Here is a 15,956-nt window from a genome sequence, read left to right as displayed (position 1 = left end):
CAGAGTTACCACTTGAAATTGATTTTTTGGGTGTTCCAAGTCACCTTTTATTTGAATCCCTAGTCAAAGAAAAGTTTGACTCTATTATTATTGATCTACAAAAACAAAGTCCGAATAAGAAATTTTGTTGACCGGGGAGAAGGTGTAAGGCATTCCCCGAGTCCCGTGGTTCTAGCACGATCGCTTTATTGACTTAACTTGGCTTGAATATCTGAATTATTACATATTTTAGAACCTTTTATACATTACCGCTTTTATTATTTATGAAATTTGTTTGAACAAGTCGCGATGTCGCGCACTCGTTTGTTTTTGTGCACATTGCGAATCGCGCCATGTGAAACGTACCCGCGATTTAAAATATATTTATTTTATTATTATTTTAAAGTTGGGGTCAAGTCCCGTATATGTGCACTTGAAATTTGGGTTACGTATCATGACTATGCCACGAGAACCGTACCCATAGTCACGATAATTTATTGTTAATCGCGCCTATAAGCATACTAGCGATGTTTATTCATGAATATTTTCCTAAGCTACTTTAATATTGATCGTGAGGCTCTTGTTTCATGGATATAACATTGTGGAAATATATGTAGAGTTTCAACGATATTTAATCCACATAGTAGTTAAGGACATCTTATGTAGTTACAAAAATTGGACAAATCGGTTTAGGAAATGGGCCAGCATGGATCGACTTATTTGAGCCCATTATTGTTCTAAAAAAATCTGATTTTAAGCCCCCATCTATTCCAAATTAAAGGCAGCCCACTATCTATTAAGTTACCATAGGCCTAAAGTTCTATCAACTAAATATCTCAATAGCACATGATCCAACGTTGCAACATCAGAAGGGTTAGAAAACAAATATTCTTAAGCTACTAGATAATCATGCTCACACTCATCAATTTAAACACATAAAATAATCATTCCAAACTCAAAACCAATCATGGTATCCAACAAAGACTTGACCAGCAAATTCAAACAATATAAGATTTATAAGAAAAGATATAATCAACAAAGTGAAGAGAGAACCTTTATTGTTGAAAAGTATTCTCCAAAACTTGTACAAGGGCAACAAAAACTTCTAACTGATTGAACATGGTAAGACTCAACGTCGACTGCCAAAGCCTCAACGACGACCTCGAAACTGGTCGAACTCAACTATCTGAACCTTGGACAAACATTATGGTGTTTCAGTAATTTTGGAGTGAGCTTTATGGATGCTTTGAGCTGCTTTTCGACAGTGTTTCATTGGATTTTTTATGTTGGTTTTGGGACAGACTCGAAGTTGTTTGGTGGTGAATGTTTAGCTGCTTTTGGGTAGTATTTAAAGGTTTTTTTTGGGAGGTGAACTGCTACATTTTGTACGGCGCTTTGGGGTTGAAAATGAGATACTTTGCTGGTGGTTTTTAACAGTTTTTCAGCCGATTCGCAGCTTATTTTGCTGCTCTCTTGGGCTGAATTTTGCAGCTCTCTTCGGCTGGATTTTACAGCTGATTTGGGGCTGTTATGGGACCGGATTTTGATAGTGTTCAATCGATTTTTGGTGCTAATTTTTTGGGACAGATTCGAGGTCGTTTTTGCAGCTGTTCGCAGCTGTTTTTGCTGCCCGTTTGGGGTGGGATTTGAACTGATTTTAGGGAGCAATTTTAGTTGTGTTTTGGCTAATTTTTGGTCGGTTTGAGAGCTGTTTTTGCTTCCTTTTTTGAGCAGAAAATAGGGGCTGGTTTTGTGGGTCCTTTTTTTTTTTGCTCCCCACAATAGAGAGAAGAAGATGGTATTTTATGGGTGATATTTTTGCCCCCTCACGTGAAGAAAGAAAATGGGGATATGTGGGGGGTTGTGTGTGGGGGACAAGTATGTGGGACAAGTATGGTGGAGTGGGGACAAAGTGTGGGGGATAAAGAGTAGGGACACGCGTGGGAAGATGGGAGCGGGAAATATTCAAGTACGGTAAAAAATTAGGTGCTCACACTTTTCAAATTTAATAACTAAATGGTGTCTTTTCATTTTCCAGATTAATAATGAAAATAATCCGTTTTTGCAAACATATGAGCATTCCTTGGGAAAACCAAACGGCTACTTGGGCTTTATTAGGCCTATTCCACTTACTTAGTATTTTAATTAATTTTTTTATAATTGAATTAGATATAATGAGATGTAATAAATATGATAGAAAATGATCATTTTTCAATTCTTATACAAATTAAATGAAAAGAATGAAGGAAAAATACAAAAAAAGGAGAAAAAGATAAATAAGATCATTGGCCAAAGAGATATGCCACCTCACTTTTTTGTGAAGATCTAACTTAAAACTTCCTAGTTCTTTCTTAACAAAGGAAAGGATGAAGATAAAGGAGAATAATTTATTTATTTATTCCTTGGCATAAAGGATTCATAGTTTTCTTTATTACTTGTTTGGTACATTTGCAAAGGAAGTAATAGAAGTGTGCTTTTTCATCTTTATCTAATTTAAAATTGATATAAAGAATTTAAGTGAATATATATAGGAGTTCTTCTACTTTTCTTGTCTTTAGCTTCTCAAGCGAAAATAACTCTTTAATTAGGTATTATCCTTCTTCTTTCTTTCACCTAAAAAAATGGTTCTTTTAATAAAAATTCATTTTAAGCAAATTCTGATTTTAGTTATATCTTTTAATTTTAAGGTCTTGATTTTGAGATTAGATTGATTCTTTATTAATAGCAATCAAAATTTATTCACTTGTCTATTCTCGAAGACAATTTATCCATATTTTCACAAAAGGTCTTTCCTCCCTTAAAGTGATAAGATCAAGGAGAAGAAAATGCATGCTTACTGTGAAGTTATTTTGTTGACCAAAGAAACAAAATGTTTTTTTTCATAAATTAAAAAAATATATTCTAAAGAAAGAAAGCCCATTGTTGTTTGGGTAAAAACTAAACTAATCAAACACAAATTATTGTTAAAAATTCTTAGAAATTTCACCAACAAAATATTTTTCAAAAAGGTGTTGAAATACTAATAACACTAATTGTGTCAAAATGGTAATTCGGAAAGTGAAACAAACATTAGCATCTGTTAATTTCAGATAATTGTTCATCCTTGTTCTTAAAAGTTTCAAACATTTTCAAAAATATTTTCAAACGGTAATGTATGAAACAAATATCATCATGTATTTTTGGTACTCATGTTAGTTTCGAAACACTGAGTACCTAGTTTCTTGCTCCTTGTTCTAATGTTATTTTTGGTGCTAATTTTCTTCTCATTTTTCCTGTCTTCCCTTTCTTTTTCTTTTTTTCTTTTTTTCCTTTCTTCTGACCTTTCCTTACCCATCACTTATTCAACAAAAACTAAAAATCATTACTCTAGATATAGGGAAAATCCCTTTTCCTCCAAGAATAGGACCAACATCTTAAAAATATTCCTTATCTCATGAAATCCATCTATACCAATCACATTTTTTTACCACCTTCTTCAATATATAGAAGACATATAAAAGAAACAAAAGAAGAGAAAAAAGAGTAGAATATTAAACTATAGAGTGGACAATATAATACTCCACTTCAATTCCATCAAAATTTTAAGTGAGTTTTCTTCTTGAACTCACTCATGATATTCTTGTTTTCAAGACGCCATTTTTTCAATGGTTTTCCCCTTAGTATTTATAAATAATCACTGAAGGTTCTTGCACAATGAGATCATTGCAAAAAAAAAAAAAATGAAATCTTACAAAATTAATTTCATTGAAGTGATGGTATGAATGCAAAATATTTTCATACCTCTTGAACATCAAGTTAAAACCTCAAATTTCAAGGGAAAAATGAAAAATTATTTTTCAAAAAACATAAACAAATAGTAATCGATAGATTTAACTAAAATAAAGAAATAAAGGCAACATTATCACACTCAACATAAAAAAATTTATTAACACAATAACATTAAAATAAGAAAAGATCTATCTTTTGGGAATATAGTGCCTTTCGTGAAACCATATTACACTTCAATATCCAATGCTAACATAAACTTAATCAATGCAAGTTGCGAGGCTATATTATATTATTAGAAATAGATGAGACTAACAAAGGGTTAATGATCAGAAAAACCTGTGTTGTCTCAAGGATCTTTGAAAGGGATAATGGCAACCTCTTCAGAATTCTTCTTGTCGGTAGTGTTTGATAACTTGGCAAGAGGAGTTCTTTATAGTATTGATAGAATTGAAGAAATTTATTGCTTCCTTAATCCTTAGGGCGTTACATGCGTTTGGATTGGAAGCATACTAATTACCATAAATATTTTTTAACTACTATAGGCAATTACATTTTTTTTTGAGCAGTTACATCTTTTTAAGAAGGTGACTTTTGGATTATTTAATATAGGACATAAATAAAATATAAAAAAAAGGTAAAGAAAGTCAAAAAAAAAGGAGAAAAAAGATAAATAGGCTCCTTGGTCATAGAGATGTGCCATGTCAACATTTTTCCCCCTCATTTATATATATATATATATATATATATAGATTGGTTTGATACTATTCCACTAATAGTATATTGTATACGATTTTTACAATTTAAAAATATTTAATTATTCAACACTTTAATCTTAATCTGATACGTGTTTCTTTATTAAATAAAATAGCTTCTTAATCATTAATTTAATTTTGGCTAAGAAAACACAGGCTAAGGCTTAAAACTTCTTCTTCCCCTTCTTTGGTTTGTGAAGAAGAGAAAGAAAACTCACATTTTTCAAAAGGAATAAACAACTTAGGGCTTGTTTGGAAAGTCACTCGGTAATTAGATTTGGGCATAATTGGGTGTAATTATACAGTTTTGGCATGTTTGTCTAATCAAATAATTGCTTGGTCAGTATGTAATTGGGTGTAATTGAGGGATGCAACTACACTCTCCAATTCTCAACTGATAATTATAAGGTTGTTTTTTGAATCTCTTTTCTTTTCTTTTTAATTTACCTTTTATTATATTCTTTGTTCTTTTTAATTTATTTTTATTTTAACTTTCTTAAATTCATTTTTTAAATATTATTATTTTTACATATTTATCCTTTACTTTCTTATTTCTCATTTTCCGACCTTTACCATCACGTTTCTACATAATTCCTCATATTTTATTTCTTTCTTAATTATTTTTCTTTATTTTGTTACACTTGGCTATGTTGTTATTTTAATTTTTGTAAGAACTTATACCTCATAATCTTAGAAAGAATAAGTCATCCTCAAAGTTGACTTATAATAAGTGATGTCATTAAAGTTGAACTTTATTATTGGATGAGGTAATATGCAAACTTAACTATGTCAAAATGATCGGTTACTTTTTAATATTTAAATAATATTCTCATTATCCAACCTATATTGATTCCATGTAATTGCTCATATTTCTTATTTTTCTTTATTTTCTTCATTTAGCATAATTGTACTATTATTTTAGTTTTGAAACAACACCTAATATTAGAAAGTAAAATCTTGGCATATAATGAGGATGTAATTAAAGTAGAATCTTATTATTGAATGAGGTTATACACTTATGTTTTCTTATGCAGTCCATGATAATCTTACAACATATGTACTTTTAGTTATTATGATTAATTAAAGTAAAATATTATTAATTTGAAAAGTATATATCAAGTATTTTTACAATATCAGTTACAAATATATGATTAGCAATTAATATATTTTCAAAAAATAATATGTTTCTTGAATGTCAAAATTTATATCATTTATAAAGGCATATTTGTTAAATTTTAACTTTAAATTTTTGATAATCAACTTTATATTTAAAATTTAATTTAACTATGTAATTACACTTGCAACCAAACAGTACACTTGTAATTACATTATGGCAAACCAACAGGTCTTCGTAATCACAATACTGTGTAATTACTAGGTTTGTAATTACCACCCTAGTAATTACACTAATTCCAATTAGTTGGTGGCTTCCAAACAAACCCTTACCTTTCTTCTCTTTTATCTCAAACCATTTTCTTCCTTAATTTCCATCATTCGCCTTTCTCCTTTACAAACAAAGCAAGAAGGTAGATAAATCTCATGAAACCTTATCCTATTATCAACAAATCAACAGATAAGTTTCAACTTTGTTTCACCTTCAACTTCACCTAAATGTTCTTTATCATAAAACAAAGTGAAAACACATAGGGGGCAATGTGATGGGGTTAATAGGGAAATGCATATTTGATGAAGCAACTTATTGCAGAAATCAATAGCACAACTACTCTGCTGTCTGCTCACTGATTAATCAGGCATTACATGATGAATATCAATTTCTAGGATAAATCTTGAATAATAAATAGTACACATGAATATCAACTGACAGATATTCAGCAATTACCCCCTCAACTCCACCAAATCAATGACCCTAAACTCAATATCCAAGAAACATCAAAATGAGAAGAACACTTAATTGATTGATCCTCATTACAATTGAAAGCAAGTAGAATTCCCTATCCCAGCTTCTCAACAGAATTACATCAGCTAAAGACTAGCTTTCAAATCACAAAAGGAAACGACTGAACAGCACATTGCAACAGATAAAGAATAATTCCCCAACAATTTTGGGAACGCTAAGCTAAATGATAGCTCCATCGGATTGTTAGATTTTTGCAACCCGTGGAACATCCACGGGGAACTGGTTGATCTCATCCATCCACGGGTTCTTCTCCTTGGCTGGATTAATTGATCGTAAAGCTTTCCAAACTGCACTGTTACATTTGAACCCTGAACCGAATGCTATCTGCCAAGTTCGGTCTCCCCTCTTGATCCTTCCCTTAGCTTCCGAGTAGGCCAATTCATACCAAAGAGAGCTACTCGAGGTGTTTCCGAATCGATACAATGTCATCCTTGAAGGCTCCATGTGCCAGTCGGTAAGTTGCAGGTTTTTCTCAATTTCATCTAACACAGCTCTGCCGCCAGCGTGAATGCAGAAATGCTCAAAGGCCAATCTAAAATCTGGGATATAAGGCTTGATCTTCATCTTCAACAGTTTTCTTCCCACGAGCGTCGCAAAGAAAAGCAACTGCTCGGACATGGGAAGTACAAGAGGACCCAATGTAGTGATATTGGTTTTTAGCGCATCGCCAGCTACTGCCATTAAATCCTTCGACAGCGATACTCCAACTTTTCCATTGGGATCTTCCATTTGGTAAACACAAGAAAAACACTTGTCGTCAGAACCTTTATGAGTTCTGACAGTATGAACCAACTGGTACTTTGATCTTCTTCTCTCAGATCCTTTGTTAGAGAGCAATACAGCAGCGCCTCCCATTCGAAATAAGCAATTCGGAAGGAGCATGGATTTCTCAGTCCCAAAATACCAGTTCAAAGTGATGTTTTCCATGCTGAGCACCAAAGCATAAGTATTGGGATGGACTTGAAGAAGATCTTTTGCAAGATCAATCGAGATTAAACCAGCACTGCAACCCATTCCACCGAGATTGTAGCTAACAATGTTTCCACGAAGCTTGTAATGGTTCACGATCATTGCAGACAATGAGGGGGTTGGATTAAACAAGCTGCAATTTACTACTAGAATTCCAATATCCTTTGACTTAATACCGGTTTTAGCAAGGAGTTCATCAATGGCACCAAACATAACAATCTCAGCTTCTTTTCGTGCTTCTGCCATACAAGGATTTGGCGGTACCCTCAACACAGCTTCAGGGAGATAAGTCGATTCACCAAGTCCAGACCTCTCAAGAATTTTCCTTTGGAACTCAAGAGTTTCATCAGGGAACGAACCAGTCAACTTTGACCTCTCCATGAAAATCTGCCTCGTGCATTTCCTAGAATCTTCAGGCTTATAGCACGAGAAGTCAACAAGGTATACAGGGCGAGGGCGGGTTAGGAAATAGAGGGTGGACAGGAAGACCAAAAGGGTGGAACATATGACGACGGATATGAGATTGAACCTAAGCTGCTCCCAAAGAATATATAAGTCACTGAGCGAGAACGTAGAGAGTTGAGCAGCAAGAACAACTACTAGAGGGGATAAAAATAGATACATTCCATGAGTAATGAGGTAATGATATCCAAGTTTCACATACTTCAGTTTCACAGATTGTTTGAAATCAGGAAAGTTTCTGGAATAAGAAGGAGCATTATTAACTGGGGCTTCTGGTTTGGATTCACTCATTTTGATGGAACTCAACAACTTTTCCTTACCCAAAAGGCCAAAACTAATAAAACCAACAGCTCAAGGTCAATTCAAGCTCTTCAAACAAATTGGAACCTTTAAGCTCAATGGTTATTCAATAATCTAAGATTCACCAATAGTGCAGATTATAGGAGGTTTCAAGATTGAATTTTTTTTGCTCAATAAATGGTTTCAAGATTGAATTTTTAAAAGGTCAAAGGGTTTAACAACAAAAAGGGATCCTAAAACACAGCCAGATCTAACAAAGGTAATGGAGAATTTCAAAGGAGTACCTCAGTCAATCCAAGATTAGAGAAGCTCCTGCAACCAAAATTAAGAGGGAGCAAAACGAAACAAATTTGAATCAGATTTCATGTACATTAGCTACATTACAGTCAAACATAAGATCTAGGACAAAACCCCAATTCTCAAAAGCTTAAATAAACTAAAAAAAAAAAGAGAGCAAAGAACCCCATTTCAATACAAGCATCTATGAGCTTAAAAAGGCATCAGTTTAACAGAATCCCAGATCAAGAACAAACCTTTTTGTCAACGCAGAGTACCCCACAAACGGAGAAACCTATGAACTCTCTGTGTGTGTGTGTGAGAGAGAGAGAGAGAGAGAGAGAGAGAGAATGGTTTTTGAAAGAGGGGGGTATAATCAGGTTTTAATAAATACAAGGGGGAGTGGAATGGAGGAGGCAACACTGAGAATCTGGAAGTGTTGTATAGTTGTTTGTGGGGCAGCCAAGAAAGTAGGACGAAAGAGGATAACGCAGTGGATTTTGGAACGTTGAAACTTCAAAATCAAGAAAATGGAGAGTTGAGATTTGAAGTTAGAGAGAGAGAGAAGTTTGGTTTCGTAAAGATTTTGGACTGCTCGTGGCTATGAATAAGCCTATCGAATTTGACCACAACGTGCCAATGTGTTGCTGGGCTAGTGGCAGCCTGGCTGCCAGAATCTACAACACTAGAAAACAATTTTTTTGTATTTTCTTTTCTCTTTTTCTTGCTTTGCTCTTTTATTAATCAACAATTGAAAAATACTATTTAAACGTAAATCTGGGATATATTATCTTTATGATAATAACTTTTCTTTTATTATTTTATCGGGAAGCTTCTTCCCTCTTTGGCCTCTTTTCTGTTTTCCCATTGAGATTAACTGTTGGAATTACACGCGTCAAAGACCAATCAATAATACGAGAAATAACTTTTCAAGACTCCTCTCAAACTAGGATAAAAGCAGTTGTTTTAGAAGGCTTTTCGGGACACGTCCGGGCTCGCCGTTAGGCGGGACACTCCCAATGTTAGATAGATGCTTTGTTAATCTACCTTTTACATTTAACATATTTTTCCACTTTTTTTGTATTTTGAAATCGGGAAAGGGCCAAATATGCCCCTGTATTTTTAAATATGGTCTAAGAATATCCCTCATTATACTATTGGGCTATATATACCCTTCCCGTCATACTTTGGAACAAATATACCCTTATTTTGGATGGAGTATCACGTGGCAGCACCAGATGAAAACGACATATTTCTTTTTGTTACCCGATCCGTTTTTAAAAACCCACCACCCGACCCGTTTTAAAATTCAGTTTTTTCAGTTTTTTTAAAGCATATATTTTGTAAAAACTGGAATTTATTTTTGTAAAAACTGGAAAAAAAAAAGGAATTTGCAAAATATATATTTTTAAGTCTTTTCAGTTTTTTTATTTTTTTGTAAAATCTGGAAAAAAAAGACTCTCCTAAAGCATTGGACTACATATGCATTAGTTTTTAAAAAATAAAAATATTTTGCAAAATTTTTTTTTTCTTCAGTTTTTACAAAAACAATACTTTAAAAAACTGAAAAAACTAAAAAATATATATTTTGCAATTTTTTTTTTCTTCAGTTTTTACAAAATATATATTTTTCAGTTTTTAAAGCATTTTTAAAAAAAATATTTTTTTGTAAAATTGAAAAAAAAAGAATTTTCAAAATATATATTTTTCAATTTTTTTAGTTTTTTAAAGTATTTTTTTCGTAAAACTGAAAAAAAAAAAAAAAGATTTTGCAAAATATTTTTATTTTTTTAAAACTAATGCATATGTGTCCACCGCTTTAGGAGAGTCTTTTTTTCTTTTCAGTTTTTACAAAAAAAAATACTTTAAAAAAACTGAAAAGACTTAATAATATATATTTTGTAAATTTTTTATTTATTTTTTTCAGTTTTTACAAAAAAAAAATCCAGTTTTTACAAAATATATGCTTTAAAAAAACTAAAAAAAAATGAATTTTAAAACGGGTCGGGTGGTGGGTTTTTTAAAACGGATCGGGTTTAAAAAAAAAGAAATGAGTCGTTTTCATCTGGTGCTGCCACGTGGCACTCCATCCAAAATAAGGGTATATTTGTTCCAAAGTATGACAGGAAGAGTATATATAGCTCAATAGTATAACGAGAAGTATTTTTAGACCATTTTCGAAATTACATGAGTATATTTGACCCTTTGCAATTTAGAAATCGTGCTTTGCACATGCTTCTAACACTGGAAAGTCAAACTATAATGATCAATTGAAAACCAGCTGCTAGTATTAACTTAAAACAAAGTGAGATTCACGATCATCAAATCTTCATTAGACCTTTTGCTTCTTTTTCTTCTTCTTTTCTAGAAAAGCCACTATACGAAATAATTTTTTTTTAGAAATATTTAGTTCTCAGTTCTATTAATTACCTCTTTTATTTGGTTAGCGGTCGGCAAATTTAATTACTAGAATGTTATATGACAAAGACACCAAAGCTGTTGCGGAAGCCAAATATATAGAGAGTGATTAAATCACTACTACTATATCTAAAGGTAGCTAATAAATAGTAAATGAGACAATAATAAAATGAACACCAGAAATTAACGAGGTTCGGCAAAATTTGATTTTTGCCTAGTCCTCGGACACAATCAACTCAAATTTATTTTACTCCAAAAAATACAAGTAAAATACTACAAGAGAGAAAGAAGATTCAAATGCCTTAGGAGATAAGAAGGCAAGTGAGACATGTTTTCAAATGAACAAAACCCTTGCTATTCATAGAAGGGAAATGACCTTAATAATGTCATGCATGACATCAAATTAAGTGTGAACATGCAATATAAATGCATGAAAAATGCATCTACCAATTTCTTCCTAAAAGGAGGATTCAAATATTCACATTAATTCACATTAATCTTGTCAAATTCAACAAATCTCCACCTTGGCAAGATTTCACTTTTTCAATTTTCTCTCACTGATAAATTTTGATTGTGTCTTCAACTTCAATCTTCAAAGTTCAACAATGTTGATCAAGTTCAAACAATGTTGAAACTTGATCGCAGTCACTACTTTTGTTAGCATATCAGGAGGGTTGTCTGTAGTCCTAATTTTCTGCACCATGACTCCATCTTCTTCTATAATATCTCGTACAAAGTGATATCGAACATCAATGTGCTCCGTCCTTGCATGATAAACTTGGTTCTTTGCTAATTGGATAACACTCTGACTATCACAAAATAGTGTGATGCTTTCTTGACCAATACCAAGATCTCTAAGCAACCCTTGAAGCCAAATTGCCTCCTTTATAGCCTCCGTAATTGCCATGTACTCTGCCTCAGTAGTAGACAAAGCAACCGTTGACTGCAAAGTAGACTTCCAACTAACTGGTGCATTTGCAAAAGTAAAAACATAACCAGTAGTTGATCTATGCTTGTCCAAATCACCCGCATAATCCGAGTCACAATATCCAACTAGATACTGACTATCTTCGTGCTCAAAAAGTAATCCAACATCTACAGTGTTACAAATATACCTTAGAATCCATTTTACAGCTTGCCAATGCTCATTTCCTGGATCATGCATATACATGCTTACAACTCCGATAGCATGTGAAATATCAGGTCTTGTTCAAACCATTGCATACATCAAGCTACCAACGACATTCGCATATGGCACTCTTGATATATACTCTCGTTCAGCTTCATTCTTCGGCGACATAGAAGCACTAAGCTTAAACTGAGGAGCAAGAGGAGTGCTAACCGATTTTGTGTTCCCATTCATGCCAAATCTATCTATTACTTTCTTCAAGTATTCTTTCTGAGATAGATAGAGTTTCTTTGAATGTCTATCTCTTTTTATCTACATGTCAAGAATTTTCTTTGCCTCACCTAAATCCTTCGTCTCAAACTCCTTTCTTAGTTGAATCTTCAACTTCTCAATTTCCTCTTGACTTTTGGAAGCTATCAATATATCATCAACTTATGGGAGAAGATATATGAAGGATCTATCTTCAAGCTTGCGCAAATACACACAATGATCATATTTGCTTCTTCTGTACTTCTGCCGCAACATAAACTTGTCAAATCGTATGTACCATTGTCTAGAAGATTGTTTCAATCCGTACAATGATTTTTCAAGTTTGCACACCATATTTTCCTTTTCAGTAACTTTGAATCCTTCTGGCTGAGTCATATAGATTTCATCTTCTAAGTCTCCATGTAAAAATGCAGTGTTTATATCTAACTGAACTAGTTTCAAATTTAACAGTGCTATCAAAGCCAACAAAACCCTAATGGAGGAATGTTTCACGACTGGAGAAAATACCTCATTGTAATTAATTCCCTCCTTTTGAGCGTACCCTTTGGCCACCAATCTTGCTTTGTAGCGAACATCTTCTTGGTTAGGAAATCCTTCTTTCTTTGTAAATACTCATTTGCACCCAATTGCTTTCTTTTTCTTCGGGAGATTGGCCAATTTCCATGTGCAATTCTGATGAAGGGACCGCATTTCTTCATTCATGGCAACCCTCCACTTATCTTTTTCTTAACTTTGGACTGCATCATTATAAGTGGTAGGAATACCATCAGCTACAATTGAGACTGTACAAGCCACCATCTCTATGAGATGAACATGTTTCTTTATTATTTTTTTTGGCTTGCTGGTTGCTATTGATTCAAGTTGTTGTTGGGGTTCCTGAGTTGGAATCTCCCCTTCCACTGACTCTTCTTCCAGGGGACAATCTTCTATCGTTTTCTCGTTTTCTCCCTGTGTTGGAAAAATTAATTTTTCCTCAAACTCCACCTGCTTTGAAGCACCATCAGTTTGTTTGACATCTTCAACTGTCACCTTATCTGTTATGGCAGATTAATCAAAGATAACATCTCTGCTTAATATAATTTTTCTTATCTCTGGACACCATAATCAGTATCCTTTGACTCCAGAAGTGATCCCCATAAAATAGCTTTCTTTGCTCTCGGATCCAATTTTGACTCTTTCACATGATAGTATGCAATTGAGCCAAACACATGTAAAAAATTATAATCTTCAACAGGTTTTCCATACCATTTTTCAAATGGTGTCTTGCCACCAATAGCGGCACATGGTGGATGATTAATGAGGTGGCATGCATATGTTATTGCCTCAACCCAAAATTCTTTACCCAAGCCAGCATTGGAAAACATACACCGAACCTTCTCCAGCAAAGTCTGGTTCATGCGTTCTGCCACTCCATTCTGTTGTGGTATATTTCTGACGGTGAAATGTCTCAAAATGCCATCATCTTTACAAATCTTATTGTAAAGATAATTTTTGTATTCTCCACTGTTATCTGTGCGGAAACACTTTATCTTTCTACCTGTTTGAGTCTCTATCATCGCCTTCCATTTGAGAAAAATTTCAGTACCTCATATTTGGTTTTCATAGTATACACCCATACTTTTCGGGAAAAGTCATCAATAAAGGTTACAAAATAATGTTCCCACCTAATGAAGGTGTTTTGGAAGCACCCCAAACATCAGAGTGAACATAATCCAAAATACCTTTAGTATTATGGATAGCTGTTCCAAATTTAACCCTTGTGTGTTTTTCCTTGACACAATACTCACAAAACTCCAAATTGCAAGTCTTTACTCCTTTTAACAATCCTTGATCTGATAAAAATTTCAAGAATTTTCCTCCAGCATGTCCCAAGAGCATGTGCCATAGCTTGGTTGCTTCTGCCTCCTTGTCATCATTGGATGTCACTGTTGCTGTCCCAATAACTATACTACCGCGATAGTGGTACATGTTATTATTTCACCGAATTCTCTTTATTACCACCAAAGCATATTCTCATTACCCCATTTTTTGCAACGACTTTGAGCTCCTTTGACTCTAGGACTCCTATAGAAATGAGATTTTTCTTCAATTCTGGTACGTATCGAACATCTATTAATGCTCTGATCAATCCATCATAGTTCCTTAATCGGATTGAACCAATACCATATGCAGTAAGAGGATTGTTATTTGCTGTGTGAATAACTCCACATTCTCCTTCTTGAAAATCAACGAACCAGTCCTTGTTGGGACACATATGATAGCTACAAGCTGAATCCATCAGCCATATGTCAGATGGTTTGAATGGCTCAGTTGTAACTAGCGAGAAATCAGAGTCGTCACAATCAGCTACATTTGAATCCATGACAGCCTTCCTATTATTAGGTTTGGCCTGGTTTTTCAACTTTGGACAGTCTTTGTTCCAGTGTCCTTTTTCTCGGCAAAAGGCGCATTCATCTTTGCTAGGTCTGGATCTTGACTTGGATTTTCCTTTCTTCGTTCTCATATGATTTAAGAATGACCTCTCACAATCAGTGCTTCTCCTTCTCCACTCTTTTGCTTTTCTCTCTTTCTTTGTTCATAGTTGTATAAGGCTGAACAAACTTCTTTGAGAGATACATTATCATTCCCATGAAGTAGAGTTGTTTCAAGGTGCTCGTACTCATCGGGAAATAAACTTAATAACATTAAGGCCATATCTCCATCACTAAAGGTCACGTCGATATTCTGCAAATCTGTCGCCAACTTATTAAAGCTGGTGATATGATCAATCATTGTAGTACCAGGAACATATGTGAAGCGCAACAGTCTTTTTTTCATGTAAAGTTTATTTTGTCTGTTTTTCTTCAAGAATTTATCCTCCAATGCATTCCACAATTTACTTGCAAAAGTCTCTTTTGTGTACAGATACATCTGTTCTCTTACGAGGTAAGATCGAATGGTACCACAAGCAACGCGGTTGATAATCTTTCAGTCTCCTTCTCCGATATGGTCTGGTTTATTTTCTTCTATGGCAATATCTAGCCCTTGTTGAAAAAGGACATCAAGAACCTCAACTTACCACTTCCCGAAATGTCCTGACCCGTCAAAAATTTCAATTGCAGATTTTACATTTGACATAATTCTTGTCATAAACGAAGATGCCAACGACGTATTACTGACACCCGATGTGAACTCTTCATTTTTATTATCTCCCATTTTTGCTACAGATACTATTTATTTGCTGACAGTATAGAACACCAAAGTAATTCTTTTCTGATGTGGAAGTTCAGACTATGCTGTAACCACAAAGCATACTAAGATAGAATCTTGGCTCTGATACCAATTGTTGCGGAAGCCGAATATATAGAGAGTGATTAAATCACAACTACTATATCTAAAGGTAGCTAATAAATAGTAAATGAGATAATAATAAAATGAACACCAGAAATTAACGAGGTTCGGCAAAATTTAATTTTTGCCTAGTCCTCGGACACAATCAAGTCAAATTTATTTCACTCCAAAAAATACAAGTGAAATACTACAAGAAAGAAAGAAGATTCAAATGCCTTAGGAGATAAGAAGGCAAGTGAGACATGTTTTCAAATGAACAAAACACTTGCTATTTATAGAAGGAAAATGACCTTAATAATGTCATGTATGACATCATATTAAGTGTGAACATGCAATGTAAATGCATAAAAAATGCATCTACCAATTTCTTTCTAAAAGGAGGTTT

The 15,956-nt window shown here is 33.7% G+C and overlaps 2 protein-coding genes across 2 annotated transcripts; both read right to left on the bottom strand.

Moving 5' to 3' along the window:
- Positions 1–6,253: 6,253 nt before the first annotated feature.
- LOC107793072 (3-ketoacyl-CoA synthase 11) lies at positions 6,254–9,038 on the bottom strand. Its single transcript, XM_016615354.2, has 2 exons — positions 8,682–9,038; positions 6,254–8,460 (listed from the first exon to the last, which is right to left on the bottom strand). The coding sequence occupies exon 2, from the start codon at positions 8,137–8,139 to the stop codon at positions 6,601–6,603; it is 1,539 nt and encodes a 512-aa protein (XP_016470840.1). The 5' UTR covers positions 8,140–8,460; positions 8,682–9,038; the 3' UTR covers positions 6,254–6,600.
- A 2,207-nt stretch (positions 9,039–11,245) lies between these two features.
- LOC142175765 (secreted RxLR effector protein 161-like) lies at positions 11,246–12,013 on the bottom strand. The gene is made up of 2 exons (XM_075242754.1): positions 11,621–12,013; positions 11,246–11,299 (listed from the first exon to the last, which is right to left on the bottom strand). The coding sequence occupies exons 1-2, from the start codon at positions 12,011–12,013 to the stop codon at positions 11,246–11,248; spliced, it is 447 nt and encodes a 148-aa protein (XP_075098855.1).
- Between the last annotated feature and the right edge of the window lie 3,943 nt (positions 12,014–15,956).

Source organism: Nicotiana tabacum, chromosome 22 (genome assembly GCF_000715075.1).
Source record: "Nicotiana tabacum cultivar K326 chromosome 22, ASM71507v2, whole genome shotgun sequence".
NCBI lineage: Eukaryota > Viridiplantae > Streptophyta > Magnoliopsida > Solanales > Solanaceae > Nicotiana > Nicotiana tabacum.
This window is presented reverse-complemented; position numbering and strand designations above follow the sequence as displayed.

Bases quoted from the DNA above. Each gene is read 5' to 3' on its own strand.
- LOC107793072 (XM_016615354.2), bottom strand. From the start codon at position 8,139: ATGAGTGAATCCAAACCAGAAGCCCCAGTTAATAATGCTCCTTCTTAT.
- LOC142175765 (XM_075242754.1), bottom strand. From the start codon at position 12,013: ATGTATATGCATGATCCAGGAAATGAGCATTGGCAAGCTGTAAAATGG. The intron at 11,300-11,620 runs GTTTATCATGCA...TCCTCCTTTTAG, and splicing joins TCCAATTAGCAAAGAACCAA to GAAGAAATTGGTAGATGCAT.